This window comes from Eupeodes corollae, chromosome 1 (assembly GCF_945859685.1).
Source record: "Eupeodes corollae chromosome 1, idEupCoro1.1, whole genome shotgun sequence".
NCBI classification, from domain to species: domain Eukaryota; kingdom Metazoa; phylum Arthropoda; class Insecta; order Diptera; family Syrphidae; genus Eupeodes; species Eupeodes corollae.
Window position 1 is genome coordinate 233,707,406 of NC_079147.1, and position 27,706 is coordinate 233,735,111.

At 35.1% G+C, this 27,706-nt stretch overlaps 1 protein-coding gene across 1 annotated transcript in view; it reads right to left on the bottom strand.

The window, feature by feature from the left end:
* Window positions 1–26,791, bottom strand: part of LOC129943281 (uncharacterized) — a 102,141-nt gene extending 75,350 nt beyond the window's left edge. Inside the window, exon 1 of the mRNA XM_056052601.1 lies at window positions 25,749–26,791. Coding sequence (XP_055908576.1) covers window positions 25,749–25,973 — 225 coding nt within the window. The 5' untranslated portion in view covers window positions 25,974–26,791. The remainder of the gene's footprint in view (window positions 1–25,748) is intronic.
* Between the last annotated feature and the right edge of the window lie 915 nt (window positions 26,792–27,706).

Genomic DNA, 27,706 nt, shown 5'->3' on the forward strand with positions numbered 1-27,706 from the left:
GAAATTATCGCAAAAAATTCTGCAACGTCTCAAAGGTAGTAAACATTTCTTTTCATTTGTAAAAATGTGCGCGACACTACGTCATCGTCAGTTCCTACCCTTGTTTAAAATAAAACTCCTTTTGTAAGCTCGATTGATAAAGCCAATTTGAATGTAAAACAGTTTGCTTTTAATAATATGACATGACTTCTCCTGTACTCAAAAGCGTAAAAGATTGTATGGGACGAATCTTCTTTGGCACTCGATCGGATCCCAGGTATTGTTCTGAAGGGGTGGTCTTCAAAGCTTGGAAAACCACAGCGTAAGCTTTTCCATCTGTCCTTTTCTACAAATATTTTTCCGAGTGGATGGAAAATAGCATTTGTGCAGCCTGCTCCTAAAAAAGAGAGGTCCCCCTCTAACTATCGTACAATTGCACTTACGTCCCTTCTTTCCAAGGTCATGGAAAAGTTGTTTAATTCTCAGCTAAAGAAATATCATGAAGAACAAAATCTTCTTAATGATAAATGCTTCGCAAACTCAATGATGTTTGCTGTCGCAAAAGCGTAACCTTTCCCCAATGCCACTGTCCCTGAGTGGTACTTGCATCGAGAAAACTGAACAGCCTGCAATACTAGGTATGTGCATTACAAATTAAGTGTTTACTTTTTCTCCGCACGATGCAAGAAGTTTTTTACCCATTCTGATCTGGCTATAACTTACAAAGCCTATATTCTTCCGAAAATTGAGTACAATTCCCATATCTGGACAGGTACTAAAATAAGACACTTAAGTCTCTTGGACAGAATTTAAAAGAGAGCTCTAAAAACGATAGGTGGCCGTTGTTTAACTTAAACTTTTGTATATCTTGAGCACCGCCGTAAGGTTTCATGTCTGTCATTATCCTATCGCTACTTTCATAAGCCCGTAGCATGATGGTTAGTGCGTTGGACTATCATGCTAGAGGTTTGGGTTCGATCCCTGCCTGTGCCATCTTAAGTCTTTTCACTGCCTTTTGCGAGGCAGTAAGTAACTCTTCTCATGAAAAAGTGCTTTCTCAAATAAGCCTTTCGGATTCGACCTATAAACTGTAGGTCCCCTCCATTCCTGACAACATTACTCGCACACATTAATGGTTGAGAGTTGTAAGTCACTAGGCCCTAGTCCTCAACGGACTGTTTCGCTACCCAATTTAAATTTATTTAACTTTCATAAGCAATGTTGTAATGAAATAGCCAATTGCATTCCGTAATACTCGTTCTTTTAGGAATGCTAGTTTACCCTTCAGTCCAATTTCGAAATTCTTTCTTTAGTTGCACTGTAAGAATGTGGAATGCTTTACCAGACTCAATATTTTCCACTCATTACAATGTGCAGACATTCAAAAAATAATTGTAATTGTAATTCCCAACTATGGCATACATAATACATGAAACTTACAGCTATGCGCAATACTTTTGTGGCCTTAGAGAGTGTTTCATTACGAAAAGTTTGATGTTTTTCCATACTTAAGTTTTTTGTAAAACATACTCCTAGGTAATTAAACTCATTTACGACCTCAATAGGTATTGTATTAAAGAACTATCTTTCATTCTGACTATTTCTTCCACCTCCATTTCTGAAGACCCGTATTTTCGATATGTTAAGGTTCACTTGGAGTTTCCACGTACAGTACAGTACAGTACCTATATAGTTGGTTGATCATCAACTGAAGCGTTTGTGGTGTTGCTGATAGAAGTACTATGTCGTCCGCGTAGAAAAGAGCCTTTATAGTGGTCCCCGCAAACTCAACTCCTGCAGAAATATAATCTGTTAAATCTTCTATAAAAAGTGCGAATAGAAGAGGGCTCAGCGTACAGCCCTGTCGAACACCTGATTCCTTTTGAAACCATTCCTAAAATTCCTCTCCATTCCAAACAGCTGCCTTTGTTTCGTTATACAGATTTTGTAAGACTTTTCCAAACTTTGAAGACATCCCCAGTACATAGAGTTTGTAGATAAGCGCTCGCCTATCCACAGCGTCAAAAGCTGCTTTAAAATCTACGAAAAAGCTGTACAGTTTTTTTCCCATTTTGAAGAAAAGTTTCGGCGATAGCACAAAAATGTGATCGATCGTACAAGTCTATCACGATTAAATTTTGTACTATAAAGACATATTGCTTATTTCTTTTCCTAATTTACAAGGAACTCTTTTACACAAAATATTAAATGAAGCTGTACAAAGAATAAATAACTAACTCGTAGGGTAATAAAGTTCAGCTTTCAGTTGAATGAAAAGACATGATTAACTGTCATTTTGACAGAAGTGGACTTGACTTGATAGTTAAGGAGATATTTCTTGACTAACTTTCAAGTGAATTTTACAATAAAATTGGAAGGCACATCAGATACTTGAAAATTGTCTTACTTCCAAGTCTCTTATGTCACCTGTACCTGCCGATTGTCATTCCGTGATTTTAACTTTAGCAGTATAATAAGGAATAGTCATATGTTAAAATGGTTTGAAGTTACCATTATAAATTGTTAAAAAAGACTTCAAAATTATATTAGATCGTTTAAAATTCGCAAAATATTTTTCCAGTCCAATACTGTTTGAAAAGACTTGTTCATATTCATACAAAGGAAATTCAATACTAAGTAACCAATTGTCACTTTGACATTCAACTGGAATAGTTTATCAGATGTTTCTATGACGGTGTTCACATTTGATTTTTTTTAAGGCAGCTCACTTCTAAATCTCATAATTGGTCCACCTCAAAAGAGTCCCATTTTTGATGGACATCTATTCTCCACTAGTTTAGGCTGCTTGCCATAAGAGTCCCTCAAAATTCTTAAAATATCCCTACAGACATCTCTATAAACAAAAATTCATTTACCTGCCTATAAAAACATATAAATCTTATCAAACCTTCAAAACAGTCTGTTTTCAGTTTGAACTTTTTTAACATCCTATCAAAAGTCTGGCATAATTTTTGTTTGAAAGTTGTTAGGCACCACCTATAAATCGAATCAACGACCAAACTTCTTGAGGTTTTCTTTTCAACAAACCTTAAAATTAGTGCCAATCGTAAGCGTAACGATAAATCAAGTTCATCACAAGAATTTCCTCAAAAAAAAAAAACTAATTTCAACTGTCATTATATGACAGTGATGCCAAATTGTTGTACAATTTGTTTTGAGATTTATTATTTTTTTTTAACAACCGTAAATAAAACTGCAAATTAAACTTTTTTAGACAACCAAAAAAAGCAGAAAACACAAACTTCATGCTAAGTTAGAAGTTGAACCTTTAAAAAAATGTTCGGTTAGATGAAAAAGAAAATAATAAATAAATATATTATTTCCAATGTGCAAAGGAAAACTTTTCCATCGCAGCACAAAATTTCTTTTGACTCATATAAACACATATACATACAAGCTTCTATATATTTGTATGTGTGGTATAGTAGAATGTGTGCTCATTTTTATTTACCCTCCAGGACAGTGGTTGATATGAATTGAATCATTTGTATTTTTGTATTTTTGCATTTTCCCGAGATTCAGAGTGGGCTGTGCGTTATAAGCCGTGACATACAAACTATGGAAACAAAAACATAACTGTACCTACACAACATAGCCTGGCCTGAAATTTTCATGAATAATAAAAAATAAATAAAATCCTTTTGACGTGTCATCCATTTTAATAACATTAGTTTTTATGGAAACTCGCACAAATTTGTTCCGGAAGCAATCTCTAAAACCCTTTTTATATTTTTGTTCGTTCGTATTTACTTTTTTTTTTTCTTTTTTCATGCATCAGTTTTTCCATAAAGTTAAAGTTAAAGCTAAAATTATTATTATTTTTGAATCTCCATTTTATGGTAGGCCTACATCTATCTATTATATGAATGCATAGCATTTCGTTGCTCAAATGGATTTTTAATAAAAATTATAGTCATCTATATTTTTTTTAGTATTACACAAGTCTAGTATACTGACTTGACGGTATTCATAAGTATTTGTTTTGTATAGAGGAGTATAGGTGGGTGCCCGTGCCTGTTTCCGGAACAAAAGCCCCGTTAAAATTTTATAAGCGGCCATCTTTTTAACGGAAACCTTTCGGCAAGGCAACATATAAACTTCATAAACTTCACACATGAGAAACCAGAGAGCCATGAAGATGTAATAACCTTTAACGTTAACATTTTTATGGCTTACATGAGAAGACAGATAAAAGTACCTACATATAAACTTAGGTACATGAATGTATGTACCTAAGGTATAGAAAACTCCAAACAAAACATAAGAAGCACCAAAAGTTCATTCATTCATGGTTCATTTTCGATATATCTCGTTTCAACTTTCAGTCCTTATCTTTGTTCAAACAAACATACAGTTGGAGTCATATAATTAAGTCATGAAACGTAAAAAAATTGAATGGACAAATAAAAAAGCTCAACAAAATTTACTTTTGAATGCTATTATAAACGCCAAGGCTTTGTTAAAGTAACCTCAAACTTGTATTTTTGTTCAAGGTTAAGTTAGGAACCAGCACCTTTTCAAAAACCAGATTTTATGAATTTTGGTCCAATCGAGTGTGAATTACAAAGTGTGTGTATTAAAACAATTGTTCCTTAAATTCATCAAACAATCTTTTAAGCATGTATAGGACCATCAGTGATATTTTTAAGATGATTCACCTCTTGCAATGATGGTAAAATCTATAAAGACAGTTTTTTAAACATCGATTACATGACTTACCGTTCGGATTCAGCTTAAAATTGTAGGTCTCCTCCATCCCTGAGAATATTAGTCGCACACAGGAATGGTTGGGAGTTGTAAGTCACAGTCCTTATTCTCAACGGATTGTTGCACCACCTAATTCATTTTAAAGACCCGATACCGATACTTTTGGATCGTTAAATGCAGCTTTGATTCCAATCTTATTAAAGCTTTGTAGTGGTCTGCTGAAAGTTCTTTTTTAAACGACAAGGCAGTAGGAGTGTTTTTTTTTTAGAAAATCCATCCGTAGTACAATAGAAAAGTCTATGAATAACAAGTACACCATCCGTGTTACTACCCGTGTTTTGTTGGAAAATCTATCAACAGTATAGTAGGATTTTACAAGAATATCAAAAACCATATCAATTGTGTAAATACTAGCGATAAAAGTTAAAGTAGAATCTTACTACGTATGGGTTTTTGACATTTATACGAGTCTCGAATGGATCTTATATGATTTGATATTGCACTTGTATCTCGATGGCTGTGTTCGTTAAGTAGTTGTGCATTTGGAATCATGTGTGTTTCCCATTGGGGACAAAAATGAATCTATTACTGTTGATAGTTTTGTTAGTGAAAATTGACTTACTGGGCTTATTTTGAAAGAGAAAACAATAAAAAAGAAAACTAAGTCTTGCTATATTTCCACCAAAGGTTTATCTCAGATTAGATTAAATAAATCTTTTTGGTTTTTCCACCACACAAAATGATTTAAAAATGATTAAGTTTGAAGGCACTTTCGAAAATGCATTATCTGTAAAACCGACTCCTCCACACATTTTTTCTTCTCAAATTTTAACTCGACTCCGATCCCCGACCGGAATCTAGTCAAATCAAGCTCATTTCAACTCGATTCAGGTATATAAAGAATTGAAGTGATCTTCAAGCTCACTTTAACACCAAATATTAATGTAGAAGAAGTCTACGAACAGACCCCCTCCTTGAAGCAATTGTTAAATAAACTTTTTTTTTATAGAATCTCAATTTCCAGATGTTTGCTTACCATTTCTTCTTTGAAAATTGTCCATTTTATTACTTTTAGTTAGTTTTTTTTGCTAAGTTAATTTTAACTTTTGATTTTCACAAAACTTTCTTCTATTTGTGTTTTTTTTTTGTTTTATTATTCTGACAGGTCTTCTTTTAGTCGTAACAATTTTTATATACAAAAGTCTGGCTACTGCCGATGGGTTTTCTTGGGAATTTTGTAGTATACTATTTATAGAATGCCAATAAACACGGTTACTGCCGATAAAATTATACTGCGGATACAAACTTGACATTTATTCGAGTATCGAAATCAAATTTCGAGACAATTCTTTTTAGACTTTGGAAAGTTTGATACCTTATTAAGGCTCTATAGATGTTCGTAGAGTAGTGTCAAACATACAAAACACGTTAACGTCATTTCAAAACTCAAGATCAACTCTGATATTTCGGCAGAATTTCTTTTTAATTTATTTCAAATAATATTTTCTAATTTTATTACTTGTGTATATTTCCAATGTGCTTTTATTTAATCTTTTTTGTAAATGCATGTTTTTGTTTAGTTTGTATACACATTTCCATAAAATGTAATGGGGACTACGTATAAATTGTAGTACGACTACCTTTCAGAATAAAGCCTAAAAAAGTATCGTGGCAAGTCTTTAAAAAAAAAAGATAAGGATGAGAAAATTAAAATCTTGCATCTTATTCTGGTTTTAATGTGGCACAACAGTCCGTTTAGAACTTAAGCTTAGTGACTAACAACTCTCAACCATTCCTATGTGCGAGTAATGTTGTCAGGGTTTTGAACTTTGCTAAGAATAAAATCGAGGAGAAAGTTCTACAATGGGAAGTTATCCAACAGGAGTACATTTAAATGACAATTTGTTGTGCTTTTCGGTGCAGTGTTGAAAAGATGTGCACAAATTTAAAGGACAAAAAGGGAATTCCATGGAAATATAAGCTTCACAAACTACAGGGTTTTTGCGGTTTTCAACAAGGACGCTGCAAAAGTAGAGTGAAAACGACGCCATATTTCTTGACGCATTAACATTTTTCTTCAGTTAGGTTTGCCATTTCTTAATTAAAAGACATACGAGCAAACAACGAGTCGAAAATATTGGAATTTGGTAACGAAATTCAGAGGCAGAGGCTTCATAATTGTCCTAGTAGATCAACAATTGAGCGTCTAGTGGAAAAATTTGTATCCAGAAAATGTGTCAGCGACACAAAGAAGTGCCCGTAGTGTCGAGAATATTGCTGTTGCAGAAATGTGTCTCTCACACGTCGTTCTCAAGCGTTGGGCATCTTTGTGACGTCGTCGTGTGGTGTTGCGAATTTTGTAAAAAAAGTCCTACATCCTCACAATAAATTGACCCAAAAACTGAAGCCCCTTGACCACCAGAAGTGTCGTATGTTCATGAATTGGGCAACAACTTGAAAATTATTCCGATTTTCATAGAAAAATTCAGCGATGAGGCTAATTTTTGACTGAATAGCTTCATCAATAAACAAAATAGGCGGCATTGGTCAGGCAGCAGTCCACACGTACTCCATGGGTAATTATTGCATCCCGAAAAAATTGCGGTTTGGTATGGTTTATGGGCCGGCGCGGCTGCGTTATTGGGCCGTAATTCTTCCGAGATGATCCAGACCGCCACATTACTGTAACTGGGATGATGTGAACAGGACGGCGCGGCATCACAAGCCACACAGCAAATGTCACAATCAATTTATTGGAAACCAAGTTTGGAGAACGTGTTATCTCAGGAAATGGTCCAGTCACTTGCCCGCCTCGGTCGTGCGATTTGACGCCGCCGTTAGACTATTTCCTGTGGGGCTACGTTAAGTCTATGGTATATGCCAACAAGCCAGCGACGATTGATAAACTTAAAAAAAAAACTGTCGAAAATTGTACGTACGTACTTTCACATGAATAAGGAATTTCATCCAAAACCGTTTTTAGTTTATTAATAAAAATTTGTAGCGCTCAAATCCAATATAAACCGTGATTTAAAGCGTAGTAAATAAAGTTTTTTCCAATTTAGACTTGACAATTTCCCAATCGGAGAACGTACGTCTCACTTTACATAGTCTATCGCTTTCAATTCTTGAGTCAGCTTCATCATGCATTGGTTTAAAGTCTAAACCAAGATTTGAACGCAAAATACACCATAAGGGTTTTATTTTAGCTCAAAAATGAGTTCTGAACAGAGTCCGAACGTATCAAGAATTATTTTTGAAACACACCTGAACACTTAACTTTACCTCTAATGTGATCTGCGCGATGCTCTGAGAACGACGTAGAATGGGTTGATTTGCACCGTTTGCAATGAGTTTCTCCAACATATTCTGTCCCATTCCCTTAAGCTAATCTTATACTGAACATCTTCTTGATCCTGATCCTCACTACTTAAGGGATTTAGATGGTTGCTCTCAAAACTCTCTTTCATCTCTTACAATAACTGAAGAAACGGTACTTGCCAAAATCGTAAGCATCAAAGAAGACTTTAGCCCTAGTCCCGATGGCATCCCATCAGTTGTTCTAAAAAAAGGCATGCATTCTCTGTCAAAGCCTCTTACTACACTCCTTGAAATCTCTCTTTCCCAAAATGTGTTTCCACATATCTGGAGAAATTCATTTTTATTTCCGATTCATAAACAAGGCAATAAAACTGAAATTAGCAATTATAGACCTATTGCTAAACTTTCATGCGTTCCAAATTTTTTTGAAAGTTTAGTTCATTATTCCGTTTAATTCCATTACGAACCCTTATTCTCCCCCGCTGAACATAGTTTTCTTAAAGGAAGATCCATTATCACTCACTTAATTGAATTTATATCCAAAGTTTTGTCAGCCCTCGAGAATGTCAATGAAGTTAATGTGGTATACACTGAATACAATAAAGCCTTTGATAAAATATCTCATAAGATAATGTATCTCAAGCTTAAAGCCCTAGGCTTAGGTTAGGTTATAGTGGCTGTCCAAGATGGAACGGACACACTTAGGCCAGTTTAATGGCCCCTTGTGATACCACATGAACCTTGAGGCTTCCTCCTAAGCTCAATGGAACCAGTTAGAGTCTCTTACGAAACGTGAGAGGCTGATTATCCCGATATGATTTAGATCGTTTAAATCGTTAAAGAAGAATTCTCCTAGGTAATTATTAGGTTTTCGAGCTAGAGCAGGGCATGTGCAGAGAAGATGAAGAACCGTTTCTTCCTCTTCCTCGTCCATACAGCTTCTGCAAAAGTCATTTGAGAATACGCCTAGTCTCATGGCGTGCTTTCCTATTAGACAGTGTCCGGTTATGACAAGCAAGCACCTTGAACGTTTTAAATCCAGTTTTGGCCAGATGTTTTTTGTGGCTTGACACGTGGTGATGTTGGTCCACCTGGTGCCTGCCCTCCTCACAGCGTCTTGCATTAGTAGCAGTTTACAAGTAGCGATTGGTATGCCAGTACTTGCCAAACGTGGCAGCATGGGCTGTACTGTACCGTTCCTGGAGAGTTCATCTGCCTTACAGTTACCTGGAATGTCTCTATGGCCCGGCACCCAGCAAAGGTGAATATTAAACTGTTGCGCCATCTCCATTAGAGATGATCGACAGTTATGGACTGTTATAGAGTTTGTAGAGACTGAGTCCAGAGATTTGATAGCGGCCTGGCTGTCGGAGAAAATACGGATATCAGATGTTGATATCACGTTTTCTTTGAGCCAAGACAAGACTTCCTTAATCGCCAAAAGTTCCGCCTGGAACACGCTACAATGATTGGGAAGGCGGAATGAGAGACTTAATTTCAGTCGTTCAGAGTACACACCACCACCAACCCCTTCTTTGGTCTTTGAGCCATCTGTGTAAAAGTGGATTGACTCATCCTCTAAGAATGTCCTATCCTCCCAAAAAGATCTGGTAGGTATAGAAATCTGGAAATTCCTATCGAATTGTAGTTGGGGGATGGTGTAGTCTGTGTGCTTTGGAATTGATTCTAAGTACCTTAGAATTACGGAGTGGCCAATGTTGTTGTTAGTCCACTGCGACGAAGCATTGAGGCGGATAACAGAGCTTGCAGCTATTTGTTTACTAAATATGTCAAGAGGTGTAAGGTCGGACGGGGTCGTGCGAAGCGATCCGCTTATACATAGGCAGGCTGAACGTTGAACTTTATTTAACTTATCCCTGTTTATACCTTTCTCTAAAGCAGTCCACCATACTGCTACACCGTACGTTAAAATCGGTCTGATTACCGATGTGTATAGCCAATGCGTGATTCTGGGTTGTAAACCCCATTTATTACCAATAGCTTTTTTGCAAGAAAAGAGAGCTACAGTAGCTTTTTTGACTCTTTCCTGTACGTTGCGTTTCCAATTTAGTTTTTTGTCTAAGACAAGACCTAGGTATTTGGCCTCGTCTGAGATTTTTAATTGGATTCCTTTAATGTAAGGAGGGTTGACAAATGGAATTTTGTATCTCCTCGAAAATAAGACCAGATCGGTTTTGTGTGGGTTAACACCCAGTCCACACCGATCAGCCCAGAGTATTAGTCTGTCCAAGGCATTTTGTAAGAGTTCTTTTAGGATATTAAGATGCTTTCCTGAAACTGCTATAGCAACGTCGTCCGCATAGGCTATCACTCTGAAACCCTCCGCATCCAGACTAGTTAGGATTTCATTCACCACTAGGTTCCAGAGGAGAGGGGATAGAACACCACCTTGCGGTGTCCCTCTTCTAACGAATCGTCTGCTAGAAGAGTTGCCCAGTTTTGAATTAATTATTCTGCTAGTAAGCATTAAATGAATTAACTCCCGAAGCGAACTCTCTACATTTAGAGATGTCAGTGCAGAAGTGAATGCAGATGTGTCCACGATGTTAAAGGCACCTTCGATGTCAAGGAAAGCAACCATAGTGAACTCTTTATGATGGAGGGAATATTCGAGGGTGCGTACTAAAGGGTGTAACGCTGTTTCCACCGACTTACCCTTACAGTAGGCATGTTGAGACAAAGACAGAAGTCTTGTATCGATACGTGCCCTTAAATGGATATCAATTAATCTTTCCAGGGTCTTAAGAAGGAATGATGATAGACTTATAGGTCGTAAATCTTTAGGATTAACTTGGGAGCATTTACCTGCTTTAGGTATAAAGACAACTTTAACTTCTCTCCATGCCGAGGGAACATGGACCAGGTAAAGACAGCTGGTAAAAATTGCCTCAAGGATTGGTGCAATTATATCAGAGGCTTTTTGTAATTCTGCTGGTATTATTCCATCTGGTCCTGCAGCTTTAAATGGTTTGAAGCTGTTGAGAGCCCATTGTAACTTATCCTTTGTGATCAGCCCTAGGCTTTCCATTTATATTTATAAACTGGCTTCTACCTTGCGAATAGAACACATAGAGTCTTCTTCCTTAACTCAGTCACTGTCCCATACATTGTTATTCTGGAGTCCCACAAGGTAGTCACCTTGGCCCCCTACTCTTTTTCTTATCTGTTAATAATGTCTGTCTTAAATTAAAAAACTTAAATATCCTAATGTTTGCGAATGAAAAGGAAGTGTTTAAGATTTTTATCTCAACTCCATTTGATTTCTTACTTTTACAAAATGATCTTAATATTTTTTTGGCTTGTTGCAAACATGATATCCTAGAGTTAAATGTAAGTAAATGTAATCAAATGACCTTTTCGCCCAAACAAATCCCATCTCATAGAGTATACTACTTTCTTAATGACGCCGTCAAAGTAGTCGATCCTGTTAGAGATTTTAGTATTATGTGTGAAAAACACTTGAGTTTCCATTCCAATGTATACCAAATTATTAATAAAGCTAATAGATCTCTCGGTTTAGTTAAAAGAATTGTCCAACCCCTATGTAGCTAAACCGCTATACATTTCCCTAGCCTTCATCTTGAATATGCATGCCAAGTTTGGTTTCCCTTTTATGAAAACCATTCTCTTAGAATTGAATATGTTCAAAGACGTTTCGTTCGATTTGCCTTACGTGGACTCTCATCACCGCACTATTTACGGCCACTTTGAACCAATGTCCAGAATTCTTCTTAACTGCAATACTGCTATGCTAGCTTTTCGACCATAACATTTCCAAATCTTATCTGAAAGATACCCTTTTTGAGTCCGCATTCTTCGTCGGTGTTAATTTTAATTCTAATAAAATTTTAATTGTTAGTTCTTGTACACAAGCTCTTTGTGTATGGCTCTTAAGGACCACATGAATTAGTGTTGAAAACTGATAACAGGAACCAAAAAAAATAACTGTTAAGTTTAGTTAAGTTAAAGCTTAATAAATAGAGGTCTGAACGGCAGCGATATTTTTGACATTTGTAAACTCAAATTTTTGCACTAAACTTCTTATTACCCGTCTAATAGAGAATATAACCGAATATAAGAGTTAAAGCTCTTAAAGTTGTACTCCCTGACTTTGAATTTCGGTAGAAAAGGTGTTTGAAGAAAATGTTGAGTTAACTGAACTTATTTAGAGAAGACAGTTTGATGTTTCAAAGTTGTCATGTCTCTATTGAAAAAAACCCATACAATCTCAAAAAGTTCTTTACTGTAGATCGCCCATTTATATGCAGTCTTGAGTTTATTAAATGTGAATAAATGTCTTCACAAAATGCAGTTTGAAGTTGAATTTTTTAACAAATTACTTGAAAAATATAAACTTCTAATAAAATATCGATTTAAAAAAAAAAACAAAAAGATGTCTTAATTATATGACCACAACTGTAGCTACCTACCTACCTCCAGAATATCGTGAGTGTGGCATGTGGGGGTATTTTTAACCTTGCGACTCACATTTATTTTATGTGTGTACATTTGTACAAACGTACATAGTCATGTAGGGTAGGTATAGAAACATATCCTTTGACGAACGAACTCACAGGAACAAAAGAAATGGTAATGAAATTTTATTCATAGATTTATGGGTAATTTCAATATTATTTGGAAAACAATGCGAGATATTATAGCTCACAAAGTTGTGATTGAAAGGAGCTATTCTTATTCTGTCAACTGTCACAAAAAGAAGAAGACGAACATTTATCTTTCAAATTGAGATCTTCAATAAATCGTTTAGGTTGAAAAGTATAAATTGCAAAAATTGACTCATGTCCTTTAAAAAATATTATTTTTAAGTAGTTTCTTTTATTTTTTGATTGAAAGTCGCTGTTTCACTTAAAATAAATTATAAATATGTGGTTTTTGTGGCACTTAAAGTTCTTACAAATCTTAGTCCAGTTTCAGAGCTATGGGTCTTCACGATACTCCCAATATCCTAAGGTTGCAAATAGATAAGACGTATTGAACATATAGAGATTATGTATATACACATAAATAAGCTCCTATAATATTGTAGTTGTACCGAAAACATAACAAGGACGAAAGGATTAGGAATTATCACTCGTCGTCGGGTGACCCAAAAGTAATTGTAAGGATTTAGTGTGTGATAGAGAAATTTCTATGCTCACGCACGGCAGACAACAATGGTTGAGCTTATTCTTAGAAGATAAGACTCTGTACCATACATGCACACCCAAGGCAAAGACAGTTTTCAAATAACAACTCAAAGCTATTTATAGGTTCTTATGAGGTAAAAATAATATCAGATTAAATGTGTAGCTTTTTTTTTGAAATGTTATATTTTTAGAGAACTGCGACGGACGTAATAAATGTATGGCCTTCAACTTTGACCTTTTTGTTATTTAGTCACGTTATTATAGGACGATTAAGTATTTCCGAACGGCATCATGTAATTTTTAAATTTCGTCTAATATCGTCAGAAGATATTTTTGACCTTCTTGAAAATAATGAATCGCTTTAACTAAAGTTGATATTTGTTGTATTCAATTAAAGAAAAAGAAAATGGTTTTATCTGACGTAAGCGTATTTAAAGAATTGTTTCCTGTTGACTATAAAATAAAAAAAAGAGGCTGGGATGCTACTCACACTGATAACTTCCCATCCCGTTTTGCTATTAGGCTTGCATAAAAGGTTTGTAGGTTTGTATGTTTTGTTACAAAAGTTGTCAGTTGAATTTTTCTAGAAATTACCAACAATATTTTGCATTTGATGAAATAGTTTGATTTCAAAATCTATTTTTGAAACGAGATTTTTAGTCGCCATCTTATGCTTGAACACGCTGTTTTTTGACCAGTGGTAAGTCGCTGTACAGCTCGTTAACTCCTGATTAAATCTTTTCCGCCAGATGTTACTTTGCCTGTCGACACAAACCGGACCATAGATCCGCCTGGAAGAGGGTCAATGCTTCTGCACCACCAAGTCTGGGATGATTAAAGTTTTGTACAGTGTCTCTTTGGTATTTCGCGATAGAGCCTTATTCCTCAACTGCTTACAAAGAAACTGTCAATTCGATTTTTCTTCAAAATTTTACCAGATGTTAAAAACGTAATTCTTCGTTGCATACATTTAATTTGGAGAAGACAATCGAACAAACACCCATTCAATTTTCTTGAGAGTTCTATCTGTTCCTTTCTTTTATTTCTCGACTTAATTAAAATTTTAAAGGAGATTTTAGTGCTCGTGTACAGAAAACACAACATAGCTTTATAGCGCCTTCGTTTGACCTTAAGTAAAGGCCAGAAAATTATCATTTGGATGGTTAAGAGCTCATCGTCGTTCAAGTTATGAGCACATTAAAAGACAGTATCTTGAAGATTACAAGGCCTTGCGTTCCAAAAAAAAAAATACTTTGAGACAGAAGCTAGACGGTTACCTAATTCTATGAACTTGAAGGACTTTTGGAATGTGGTGCTAGAATTTGAACGGTAAAACCTTTAAAATCCATCTCAATTTGAGTCCCATACTTTTGGCAGACCATTTTAAAAATTTGCTAAGCCCAATTCATGAAGAAAACAACTTACATTTTGCACCTCAGGGTATTTTTAATGAAGATTTGGACACAGATTTAACCAACGAGGAAGAAAATGCAGCAATGAGCAAAATCAAGGATGGAAAAGCGGCAGGATCCAATAGGATACCAGCGGAAGTATGGAACTGTTGAGTTAATAAGCGAGCTAACTGCAGTTTACAACGAGGTGTTGGGAACTGGTGTGATTCTCTAAATATCTTAAAAATTTAGTGAATCAATCATTTTACCAATCCTTAGAAAAGGATTATAGTTTTTTAATTCTCCTTAAAATATTTCAAGCTTTTCTGCAAACACGACTCAATAAATAGATTGATGAAAATAAGCAGTTAAAAGAACTTCAGGTAGGCTTTAGATGCGGTTACTCAACAATCGATCATATCTTTGTTCTTAAAAGCATTGCGGATTCATTTATAAGTGGCAGAAAGAAGTTATACGCGTTTTTCGTAGAAAAAAAAACGATATTTTCTATATATTCTTTGTAATGGGAATGTCGTTAAAGTTTAGAAGAGTCCTGCAAAGCCTGTACACGAATACTTATGCAGCAGTTTGGAATGGCACAGAATGGTCGGATTGGCTCAGAACGGAATCAGGCGTCATACAAGGTTGTACGATGAGCCCAAGCCTATTCGCTCTCTTTATCGAAGACTTAGTCGATTTCTTACCTGCTGGTATCGAACACGCTAGAAAATTAAACAAAGGACTGTTTTTAGCGGATGATATTGTTGTTCAACCGTATTTTTAACTACTGTAAAATATGGAACCAAATAGTACACATCGAAAAGTCCAAGATCATGATTTTCAAGAACGGAACAGGTAGAAACTGCCTTAATAAAAAATTCAAAAGTGGAACTACTATAGTGAGAATATAAAGATAGTGAAAGAGTCTAAATACCTTGGAGTAAAATTGACAAACAAATTTAAGTATGGAAACGCATCTGAGAAAAAAGCTTGCAACGGCTAAAGCCGCCATCAGCACATCTTGGAGTAAAATACACTGTTTTAAAGGCAGTATAGCAGAATCAATCTTGTTCTATGCAGTTTAAGTATAGGAAGTAGGGGAAGCAATATAAAGATGTGAAAAAATCCTTGCTCTCAAGCAACAACTAAACCAAGCTTTAAAATTGTTGGAAACGTGGCTGCAGTCACTCTTTGTACGAACTTCGAGTGCAGATTGATTGCTGAAAGTTATGGATATGGATAATTACCGGTTACCGAAGATGGTGACACTTCAAACTATGCAAGAGAGGTCAGCATGGTATGCACAATGGCTGAAATTTTGCTATTGAGTGTGGATGGACCTTAACATAGATAATTTTAATTTGAATCATTGGAAAGAGTCACTGTACTACTTATTTGCAAAATAGGATGATGTGTTATTGGGAAATGCCTTAATAAAGCAACTGGGTCTATGAACAGAGCAATTTGAAGGTAATGAACTATTTTCGGGATGAATATAGCGTAAAAAAGATTTTGATGATGGTGAAGCTGAGTACCTCCTAACCTTATTCCACATAGAGAGGATTTACCAATATAATGCTTCTTATGTAATCTAAATGTGAGAGAAGATGTATTTCACTTCATGGGTAAATGTCCAATTCTTAAAGACATCAGAAGAAATGTTCTTGGAACGGGTTTTTTGAATGAAAATTATGAATATGGACAGTTACGAGTTACCAAAAATAGTGTCACTTTAAACTATTCGAGAGAAGTCAAGATGATATGCAGAATGGATGAAACTTGCTAATGAGTGTGAGATGGACCTTAACATACATAGATAACTTTGACTTCAATCACTGGAAAGAGCCACTGTACCACCTAATTGCAAAAGGGGATGATAATGTTATTAGTTATTTGTGAAGTTTTAGAAAATTCGACAGATGGGCACAGAATAGAAATTATCAGTGTGGGTCACATCCCAGCTTGTTTTTGAAGTAAATTTTAACAGTCAATAAAACCGATGATTGATCAATTAACTGTGTGAAATTTATTCACTAAGTTTTAGCATTAACCCCGCGTGTTTAGCTCTGTTGCTGTAACACAACATAAACTCATGCATTTTTGCTCAAGTTTCTGAAGTTCTTAACAGAGTTAACAATCGAATTCTGACCAAAATTGAATGTAAATCGGAGACGTTATTTCCACAACTTGATTTCCTAAGAATCTTATGTGGAATATCGTTTTTTAAAGTAACATGTTAAATAAAACGAAAAGACATCACATTTGGTTATTTAAATAAATAATGTATGTAAGTACATACGAGTACTCATTCCTGAACCTGCGTATTAAAATTATTATAATATTTTTGTTTTGTTTCATTACGCGTCTTCTTTTAACTTATGTTAGATCAATGTTTATTTTTATTCTCTTCTATTTATTAAATTCAAGAGAAAAAGAGTGAACACGGTGGTTTTAAGTTGAATCATTGACAAAACTTTAGGGTTTCAAAAATGGTCTTTGAAATCGTGAATCTAAAAATAATTCTGTTCGTTTCAAAAGTAAGTTTTTAATTTCGAACAAAGTAAATTAAATAGTAAAGTTGGGGCGATTCTTTTATCGCGGGTGCAGCTTTTAAGAACTTTATTTTTTTAGAGCGTTTATAAAACTCAAAGTAAATATATTCAGATAAAAAGGGCTTAAAGTGTGTTTGAGGGTCTTATGAAATATCATCACCTTCTAAAACGTTTATTGGGTGTTTTTACATTTTTACTGAATAACTTTGATTTACTAAGAAACTAAAAATAGGTTTGAGAAGCACAAAAATATATGATTTTTCTCGATTTCAAACAGTAGCGGTGCAAATAATGAACGTTTGGGCAAACTTAAGAAAGTTAAAATTTTCAATTAGGCTCTACTTTATAATCAAATTATTAAAAGATATAATAAAAAATATTGTTATTAAGAAATTGTTATCGAAAAACGATAATATAGCAAAATTGCACTTAACTAATAATTTTTTTAAATATGCTTTGCAAACTAAAGTTTTTTAACTTCCCATAGGAAATTATTGTAATCGGTCCTATTTGTCGAATTAAAAATTTGGACATTTTTCGAAATTTCAACGTCCCTAGAGTCGAAATAAAAGTTTATTTTTGGAAATATGTCTGTGCGTGCGTGTGTATGTACGTTCGGAAAGTTTTTTTCGTCATCCATAGCTCAATTTTTGTTGTACCAATAATAGTGCAGCAAGATGCAGAAAAGGCTCTCAAAGAAATTGCGTTTGTGTTTTTTTTACCATAGCAGTTTGAAAAAAGGTGAACATTTTGGTTAACCCTAAATATCGAACGAACCAAAAACGCTAGAGACTTGAATTAAATTTTATATAATATATTGTAACGTGATATGGAACAAGTATATTTTTTGAAAAAAAAAAAATCCAATTAACGTTTTTTTTATAAATCAATGAGACTGAAAAAAAAAAAAATACAAAAACTGATTTAATGTCCAAAATAATTTTGTGTAACTAAAAAAAACGTTTTTGACATCAGGTAAAATTTTAAGGAAAATCGAATTGACAGTTTTTTTTTTATAAAAAATAAAAACCTACAAAAAATAAACTATGCTCACAATTATTAAAAATTGATTTTTGGCTTTAATATGTTTTCAAAACTTTGATTTATTGGCTTTTAACTAATTAAATCTTATAAGAAATATTGTATTCAATATTCCGAACAAAATTGACAGTTTTTTTACAAAATATAAAAACCTACAAAAAAATAATAAAAGTTCTTAAAAATATATTTTCGACACAAATATTTTTTCCAAATTTAAGATATACCTAGGCTTCAAATTATTTTAATTTTATAACAAAATATTGTTTTCCAAAAAAATAAAATCTACAAAAATTAGTACCTACAAAATTTTAAGCAAGAGAAATCGATAGAAGGGATGGGAAGTTATCAGTGTTGGTCGCATCCCAGCCTCTTTTTATTTTTGCACGGTTACTGCTTCTTGCGATTAATTATCAAAACCTACAAAAGTAATTTTTGTCATAAAAATTGGTTTCTCAAAATATCCGTTCGGATATGGCTTAAAATTGCAGGTCCTTTCCATACCTGAAAACTTTACTCGAGATTGTTGCATCTTCTAATTTATTTATTTATTCATTCTTATAACTGTTAACCAAAATTCCTTGCTACGAAGGTTTTTTTAACTTCACAAAGGAAGGTCTTGCAATTGGATTTGTCAAACCGAAAATTTGGACATATCAAGATCTCTAGAACATAAATGAAAGGTTTTAAGAAAAGTGTCTGTGTGTGTTAATACGTTCGAGATCCCTTTTTTCGTTAATATCGTAGGAACCTCGAGATATTTCGTCAGTCACTGTTAAAGCTTCGGTTCCCATCGATCACCGAAATTAAGCATCAGTGAGCGTGGTTAGTCTTAGTAGACAGATGGAGGACCGTCTCGAAACCTACCGCGTGCTGTTCTCATGTGTTCTTTCTCTTCTGTCCTTCTGTCTTGTATTAATGTCTTGTGTTGTTATCACTTTATTAGTCAAGTTGCTCAAGGTGCTGTGTTCTCTAAGCTTTGTCTTTTGTTTACTATAGCAACTTAAAAGTTTGGTTAATCACAAATATCTCTCGAACTAATATCGCTGATACTGACTTCAATTTAATTTTATATCATACATCGTGACGTGATACCAAATTTGTATAAATTCAATTCGAAAAAAAAATCGGCTAATGGTTTTTTTTTTAACACATAAAAATAACACGAAACATTCTGGTTTTACAAAAAATGACATTAGCTCCAAAATAATGATTGTATGCATCAAACATTAACGTTTTCGACATCTGGTAAAATATTTCTAGAATAGATTTTTTTAACAAAAAAAAAATATTTTACTATAAAAACTTACAAAAAATGGTATTTCGACTCAAATATCTAGTCAAAGAATACGATTGCTTTCAAACTAATTTTATGTTATAAACAATATTGTTTTTAACATTTAGTAACATTTTTAGAACAATGTAACTGATTGTACAGATAATATTACACAAGATTATTGAAAAGTGATTTTTGACTCAAATAACTCTAGAATAAATGGAAGTATCGACTTTAAAATTATTCGATTCTTTAAAAACATACTAAAATAATTTTCTGAGAAAACTTTAGTCCTAAACCTACAAAAACAACTTAAAAATGCTTTAAGGCTCAATTATATTGACAAAAAAAAGAAAATGTTGTTATCAATTTTGTAAGACTTTGAAAAATATTAGTTGACGGCCACGAACATCGGAACTTATCGTGGGTCACATTCGAGCCCCTTTTTTAACTCCCTATTAGAAGTTGTAGTTATGGATACGATTGTTTCTATTTTCGTTCATTATTGATGTTCCTGGAAAGGAAATCTGGTGAAATGTTTAGAAAAATTCAATTGACAGTATTCTATAGCTATTTGTTTGCTTGATTTTATAATTTTAAATCATTTGTAAAAGTATGTTCATTGTTTTTTCGGTTTCGCGAATAAACTAACAATCTAATAATAGTCATCATTCTTTTTTCTGTAGATTTAATATTCACCACGTCATCCTCAGTTCCAACGCTCGTTCACAATGACACTTCCTATGTAAGCTCGATTGATAAAGTCAATTTGCTTGCATCACATTTTGCTGTTAATTCGACGCTACCGGATAGTGTCATGAGTCCTCCTGTTCTCGAGAGCGTAAATGATTCTATGAGACGAATCTTCTTTCGCACTCGTGCAGTCGAAAGAGTACTGAAAGACCTTGACATACACAAATCCGCTGGCCCGGATAGTATCCCTGCTATTGTTCTGAAGAGGTGTTCTTCAACGCTGGCAAAACCACTGGCGTAAGCTTTTCCATCTGTCCTATTCTACAGGTCTCTTCCCGAGTGGATAGAAAACAGCAATTGTGCAGCCTGTCCCTAAAAAAGGCGAATCCTCCTCTCCCTCAAACTATCGTCCAATTGCACTTACGTCCCTTCTTTCCCTTCAGCTTAAGAAATATCTTGAAGAACGGAAGCTTCTTATTGACCGACAGTATGGCTTTCGTAGCAATAGGTCCACTGGTGATCTCATGGTTCATCTCACGTAACAGTGGAACAAATCTTTACATCGTTTTGGAGAAAGTAAGATTATTGCACTTGATATTTCAAAAGCATTTGATAGAGTTTCGCACCAAGCTTTTTTTATCGAAAATGCGTGCTTTTGGTATTGATGAATCTCTTCTTTGTTGGATTAGAAATTACCTTTCTAACCGTTCAATCCAAGTTGTATTGGATGGTTACAAGTCTGAAATTCATAAAATAAACGCTGGTATGCCCCAGGGCTCCGTTTTGTCTCCGACACTCTTTCTTACATTCATAAATGATCTTATGTCTGCCACTTCTAATCCATTAACCTGTTTCGCCAACAACAGTACCCTCAGCTTTTCATATTCGTTTCTAGATTCACATCCTTGTCCTTCGGATGTGGAATTTCAACGGCAGTGTATGATAAGCTCATTAAATTCTGATCTTGACAGCATTGTCCAATGGGAAATCAAAAACCGTTTAGAATTTAATGCTTCGAAAACTCAATGTGTCTCCTGTCGTTAAAGCGTAACCCACCCCCGATCCACTATCTATGAGTGGCACTTGCATCCAAGAAACTAATCAACTTTCAGTACTCGGTATGAATATGACAGATCACCTCTTATAGAATGATCACATATTCGAAATTGCAAAAAACGCTGCCCGGTGATTAGGATTTCTCCGACGGTGCAAGAAATTGTTCACCCCTTCTGATATGGCTGTAATTTACAAAGCCTTCGAATATCTGGGCAGGTGCCCCCAAAACAAGTTTAAATTTCTTGGATAGAATTCAGAAAAGGGCTTACAAAATGATAGGCGACAGAACTATAATCAAAACATTTACATCGCTAGAACACCGCAGCATTGTTTCAAGCCTATCATTGTTTTATCGATGTTTTTACAAACAATGTTCTGTTAAACTAGCAAGTTACATTCCACCCCTTAAACGATTCAGCCGTAATATTCGCACTTCCAGGAATTCTCATCAGTTTACCCTTGAGCTCAATTTCGGGTGTACTGTCAAGTATAGAGATTCTTTCTTAAATCGCACATCGAGAATGTGGAATGCTTTGGCCAACTCTGTGTTTCCCTCCCATTTTGATGTTCAGAACTTTAAGACCAATGTGCACCGGTATCTCCTTTTAAACCCTTCCCTATTTTCCTAACGCTCGCACTGTGTTTAAATATAAACATATAAAGGGTACTAATTACCCTTTGAGTGCTTGTGAATTTAAAAAAAAAATAAAGTGTACAATTTGGCATACAATTACCCACTCAATTCTGTGTAGAAAGCTTCCAATTATCTTTGGGTTTTCCTCAGAGTCCTGTAAGCTTGTTCTTTCGTATTTCAGCGGAAGTCAACAATGCGTAGTGACCAATGGATACTCGTCCACATTTCTCAATGTTTTGAGTGGAGTGCCACAGGGATCTATCCTTGGACCAATCCTCTTCTCACTTTAAATAAATGAGTAACCACAAGCTGCATAACATTGTTTAATTCATTTTTATGCTGATGATATGCAGCTCCTGATAAGTCGACCTTTTGGGGCTAAAAATGATGCCGTAGCTTTAATGAACGAAGATCTGCTCCGCATTTCACAGTGGTAAAATAACGATCTTCGACTTAACTCTGTCAAATCAACATCCCTCCCCATCTATCGAAAAAAAACTTTAATCTATTGGGTTTAAACCTGTGTAAACTTGACGACCAAACCATTGAATATGTAAGCACTGCTAGAAACCTAGGAGTAGTATTCAATCGCACTCTCACTTGGGATGACCACTTTAATACTACCATTGCTAAAGTCTATGGAAGTCTCCGCCTTCTTCAAGTGACTTGAAATTTCATCTCGATCAAAACTAAACTGCTACTTGCTAAGGCCCTTATACTACCAATTGTTATTTATAATCTACGTCGTTATGATAACATATCAATTTTTGTGGTACGAATTTCTGGTTGTAGGCTAAACAACTTAATTAACTTTCGCAAATAGAAGTCTTAGGTATATAATTTTTATTCGAATTCTGAAATTAATGTAAATGCTTGTAACACTTTATAAGCCTCATGTCCTACCTTGTAAGCGACTTTTGAAATAAATAAAACACAAATACAAAAATTGGCATTAAGAGAGAATTTATGATTCAACTATTAAGAACCTAAGTGTAAACATTGTCTTTGAAAGAGTTGTTTAAAACTTCTTCCAGTCATAAATATTTACAAAATCCTCCAATAATTGTTATTATTTTGTTTTTGGACAAATTTGTATTTTCTAATAAAAGAAATACAATTTTGGGTAAGAAATAAAAAAAGTTAGGCTTTTTATTAGAATACTTTTGGTATAAAATAAAATGTAATAAAATTAATTCAAGTTATAAATAATTTATTTCTCCCTGAATTTGTATTCGTTTTATTCCTTGAACCGAAATAAATAAATAAAATTCAACTTAAGTCAAAAGAAATAAAAACAGAGGGAGATCTTATATAAAAGCTATCTTAAACTTTCTAGGCAGGAATTCTTTTTTTTTCTATCAAAACAGAAAGTGACAGCTCTTGACTCTTGACCCTCTCCACTTCTGACGTCTATCCTATACTGCTTAAAAACCTAGTTAAATTTAAATAAAATATTCCTTTCAAACGATAGAATTCTGAATTGATGTAAATCTAAATCAGCATAAGAAACACTAAAAATCTATTCAAAACTTTTGTAATAAAATTAATGACATTACAAGTTTAAGCTTAAGCTGATCTCTCATTTGAATATAAAACACTCGTTTTACAAAACCTTACAAATCCGAACAAAAAAAAGTAAAACCCTACTCTCGTCGTTCTTTTATCTGTACGAGTAGGTATACCTACTTTTCGAAAAGAGAAAAGAAAAAGAAAGCATCCCTTGTTGATGGAAATGATGAGGAACAAAACAATCTAACCCCCCCCCCCCCCTAAAATACTCATTCGTAACATTACACATCTCTTTTTTTATATTAGCTCAGAAAAGCGAGTGATTAATGGCACCAAGAGTGTTGCTGGAAATTGCTTCCGTCTAAGGATAAGTTTAACTGTGGCAATCGCCTATTAATCTGCCTTAACGTATAAATATCCTTATTCGCATATCTTTTGAAAATTATCATCTCTCTGCACCTACTTAACCCACATAAAATCAAAAACCCTATAGAACATCAGAGGCAGACTGTCTGCCGCCGCCGTCACACCGCCCAACCTAGCCGACTCAACGACAACCAACGGCCTCATGATAAACATAGGTACTATGTGTAGCATATTATCAGGCGCAAAGCCTATTATTTCTACAAACACTTCCCATATCCTTTCTTATTATGATAACGAGCTATATGTGCAGATACTATTTATGCCTGTATGTTTATATGTGTAAAAGGATAAGCATCTTTGTTAATTTATCAAGAAGAAGAAGAAGAATTTAAGTAGGTATATATCCTTTTGGCATAGCTCTGAGTTTAGATAGTGGTCAAGTTGCCTTCAGATAGGGTTTATGGTGCAAAGCGCAGTTTCATTAGAATCCTTGTTTTATTTTCAATTTTTATGTCTGCGAGTACACTTTTATGCCAAGGAGCAATATAAAACAACACAGTAAACACAAACTCTTGAAACCATTCCAAATGGGCAAACATGAGAGATGAAATTAAATTCCAGATTTTCTAGTTACCTAGTCACAGATTGTTGGGTTGGCTGGCAGTCGCATTCGTCCTCGTCTTACCCTCTTGAATCATCGTTATGTCGACGACCGACCAACTATAAGAGCAGGAGGAAGACCGACGAAGACGACGATGCCTAGACCTATCCTCCCACTTGATCATAAATTTCCTCAAAAAAAAAATTAGAGAAAAAGCTTCTAAGAGCACAACAAAAATAAAAATAAAAAGAAAACATAATTTGATTTGAGTCCTTTTTTGTGCTGCGCCTTCCCGAATAAAATTGAATAAAAAAATATCGTAATCCTGGGCACGAGAAAATAAGCAGGTAAAGCAGTATCTAGATAGAGGCCTCTCTTCTATGTTCAAACTTACCTTCCAGCTTCCAACTCATATAATTCAAAGGACAAAGGAAGCAGACAAACGAAAAAGGACATATATAGTCGTTAGAGTACCGAGTAGCAGATGAAGAACAAGAATGGGAATGGAAATGAAAACAAAAAAATCTAGGTAGAGGGACCAAAGTTCCAGGAATAACCGCAAGTCATCTATTTGAATGGCCAGGCCACCCTGCCGACCGACGGACGGCCACCACTTCCATCGTCCTTTGGGATACACTCGTAGAATATAGGTAGGACCAAGGGAATATTGTATGTTTTGTTCCACTCCAACCACCTCCTTTGATAAACACAGACAACCATCCGGAGAGCATCAGCAGGAGACGAAGAAGAAGCAGAAAAAAAAGCCAGGACAAAATGGAAGCACTAGGAGGAAAAAGAAAAATACGAGTATATCCCATTCCATAACTAAACGAGGACAGGATAAATGCAAATGAAGTTCGGATTTGGTCACCCTATAGTATACTCGTACTGCTGTCATTCTAGAGACTTAGCCGCAGGATATGAAACTCCTATAGAAAAATAGCTGCGCTTAAATCATATATCCTGAAAACAGGATACGACACGAATACCTCAATATATTCTTAATGCTGCTACTTCTTCTATAGATACTATATTATACTATACTGCAGCAGCACCATGCAAACACAAAAATAAGGATAACGAAAGCCAAAAGTGACATATCCTGGCATATAATAACATACTCGTATCCCTCCATCTCCATGAATGTGTGTCGTGTCGTGTCGTATAGGATATAGGATGGAGCTTTCATGATGTTAAACCCCCTTTTTGCCTACTCCTGATTCTTCCACATGTTCGATGGCACAAAGGATCATTATTGGGAGCATATAAATAAACCCAATTGCAATGGGTGATTGCAAGGATATAAGCATCATAGCCATGTATCTATATGGCTATAGATGCACAAATGTATGTATGTAAATGAAAGGATATAAAGGATATGAAATTTTGAAAATTTTATTTAAAGTTAGACCAACCAAGTAGATCACTTCACTAACCTTGTTCGAGTTGCCATTAAATTTTAACAGCTTCTTGCAGGACTTGCCCCGACTCTCGAAATACACTTCCTGTGGCGTTCGATGCTGTTTCGTCCTTAAATTCATTCGAAGCATACAGCAGCCCGATTTGGCAACTGGCGAGTTAGGGCTTAGACCAAGACCACCGCCAAGCACGCCCTCGATAGCGCCAATTTTTTTCGTCGATAAGTTCACATCCATTTCCATTGTTTGGATTGCGCGCGGACCGCACTCGTTTAAGGTTTCACTTCCGGCGGATTACATTATAGCGCACAAGGATATTTTTGTTTATAACCCAGGACACCTGATGCACTCACAACAAACCGTTTCGTTTTTCGTTTTTCTTTTATTTTTATTTTCTCGTTTTTGTTTCTTTTTCAACTCACAGGATATACTACTACACTACGTGTCGTCGTACTATAACTTGAGTGGATTTCTTGGAATTGTGTTTCGCGTCTGTGTGCTGATGATGATGTCTCTCCCCCATTCGTTATGTGTTTTGTTTAATAAATCAGGGGCTAAAATTACTCAAACTTTTTAGAAGCACTTTATATGTCGAAGTCGACAACCCTTGGGACTGAATTACTAAACAAATCAAACAAACAAACAACCAACCCCCAACTTAAATATAGTACTAAATATGACACCCTATTTTTTGAGACAACAAATACAAAAAATTTAAAAAACACAACACAGAATTTCAACTTCAACTTCACTCCCGCCTTCAATTTTGTGGTCGGTTGTAAAACGTTATCGTCGACAAACTGATATAGCTCGGGTCTACGCACGTCTCAAACTGGCTGGAGCTGCCTTTCGATTGCGAGCACCTTTTGCGAACTGACAAGGCTTCCATTGCATGAGGCCGATTCGATAGGTGTTTGTTGCACCGATATGTTTCAATGTTGTTTGCTCGTCTTGTGTGCTTGAGAGATGGTTTTTAAGCGCCTCGGTATCAGCAACATTCTGTGATGCTGCTGCTGCTAGTCCTACACTGATTAACTGTGAACCACCATCAGCCATCAACCATCAACCCTCAACATCCAACAGCCCTTACGAAGCGACTACGACTACGACGACGAAACAAAGATTCTCTCAGAACATTTTGATTACAGGCGGATTTCGGGCGCATGCTCTTCTCTGCACAGTGTCTGCTGAAAGTATTCCAACACTGTTGTATATTTTTTCGAAGTAGCATGCAAGAAAGTTTCCATGATAGATAATTATGTCAGGGAGGCTTGTTCATTTATTAAAAATCGACTTTTGATGTTAAAAAGTTCGATTCGACTAATTCTGTTTACAATTTGCCAATTTTGTGTACTTCTGCGGTCTGAGCCGTATTCGTATTTTCTAAAATCTCAACAAGGTTAATCCTGTTTTAATTTCAAAAGTTGAAAAGATAATGTTTTAGATTTGATCGCTTTTCAATTTGGCTTGTGAGACGGGACCTTGAAGTGTAAAGCCGGTGCAAGTATATTTCGTTCCATATGCAACGTAGCAAATAAAATTTTAAACAATTCGATGTTAAGTGATTCTATCATTTTATAAGAAAGAACCTTAGGCGTAGTTTTTTAGTAAGAGGTTTTTACATTGTTACTTCCAAGAGTCAACTATTTAAGCAGCTGTTACTTTTGAAGCTGTCATTTTTTGGCATTTGACAAATAAGAACTATCCTACTTTTTGATTACAAATGGAACGATACACGCTTCAACAACGCATTGAAATGGTGAAATGTTTACATTCCCAATTCGTAGAACTAAGGTAAAGTTTTCGAAATATTTGAGATATTGAGAGAAATTAGTGATGGGAAAAATCGAAACTGTGTTAGTGGGTAAGGTTAGGTTAAAGTGGAGTGCAACACACTTAGGCCAGTTTAGTGAGCCATAGTGATACCACAAGAATCTCGAGGCTTCCTCCTAAGCTTAATGATATCAGTTTGAGTG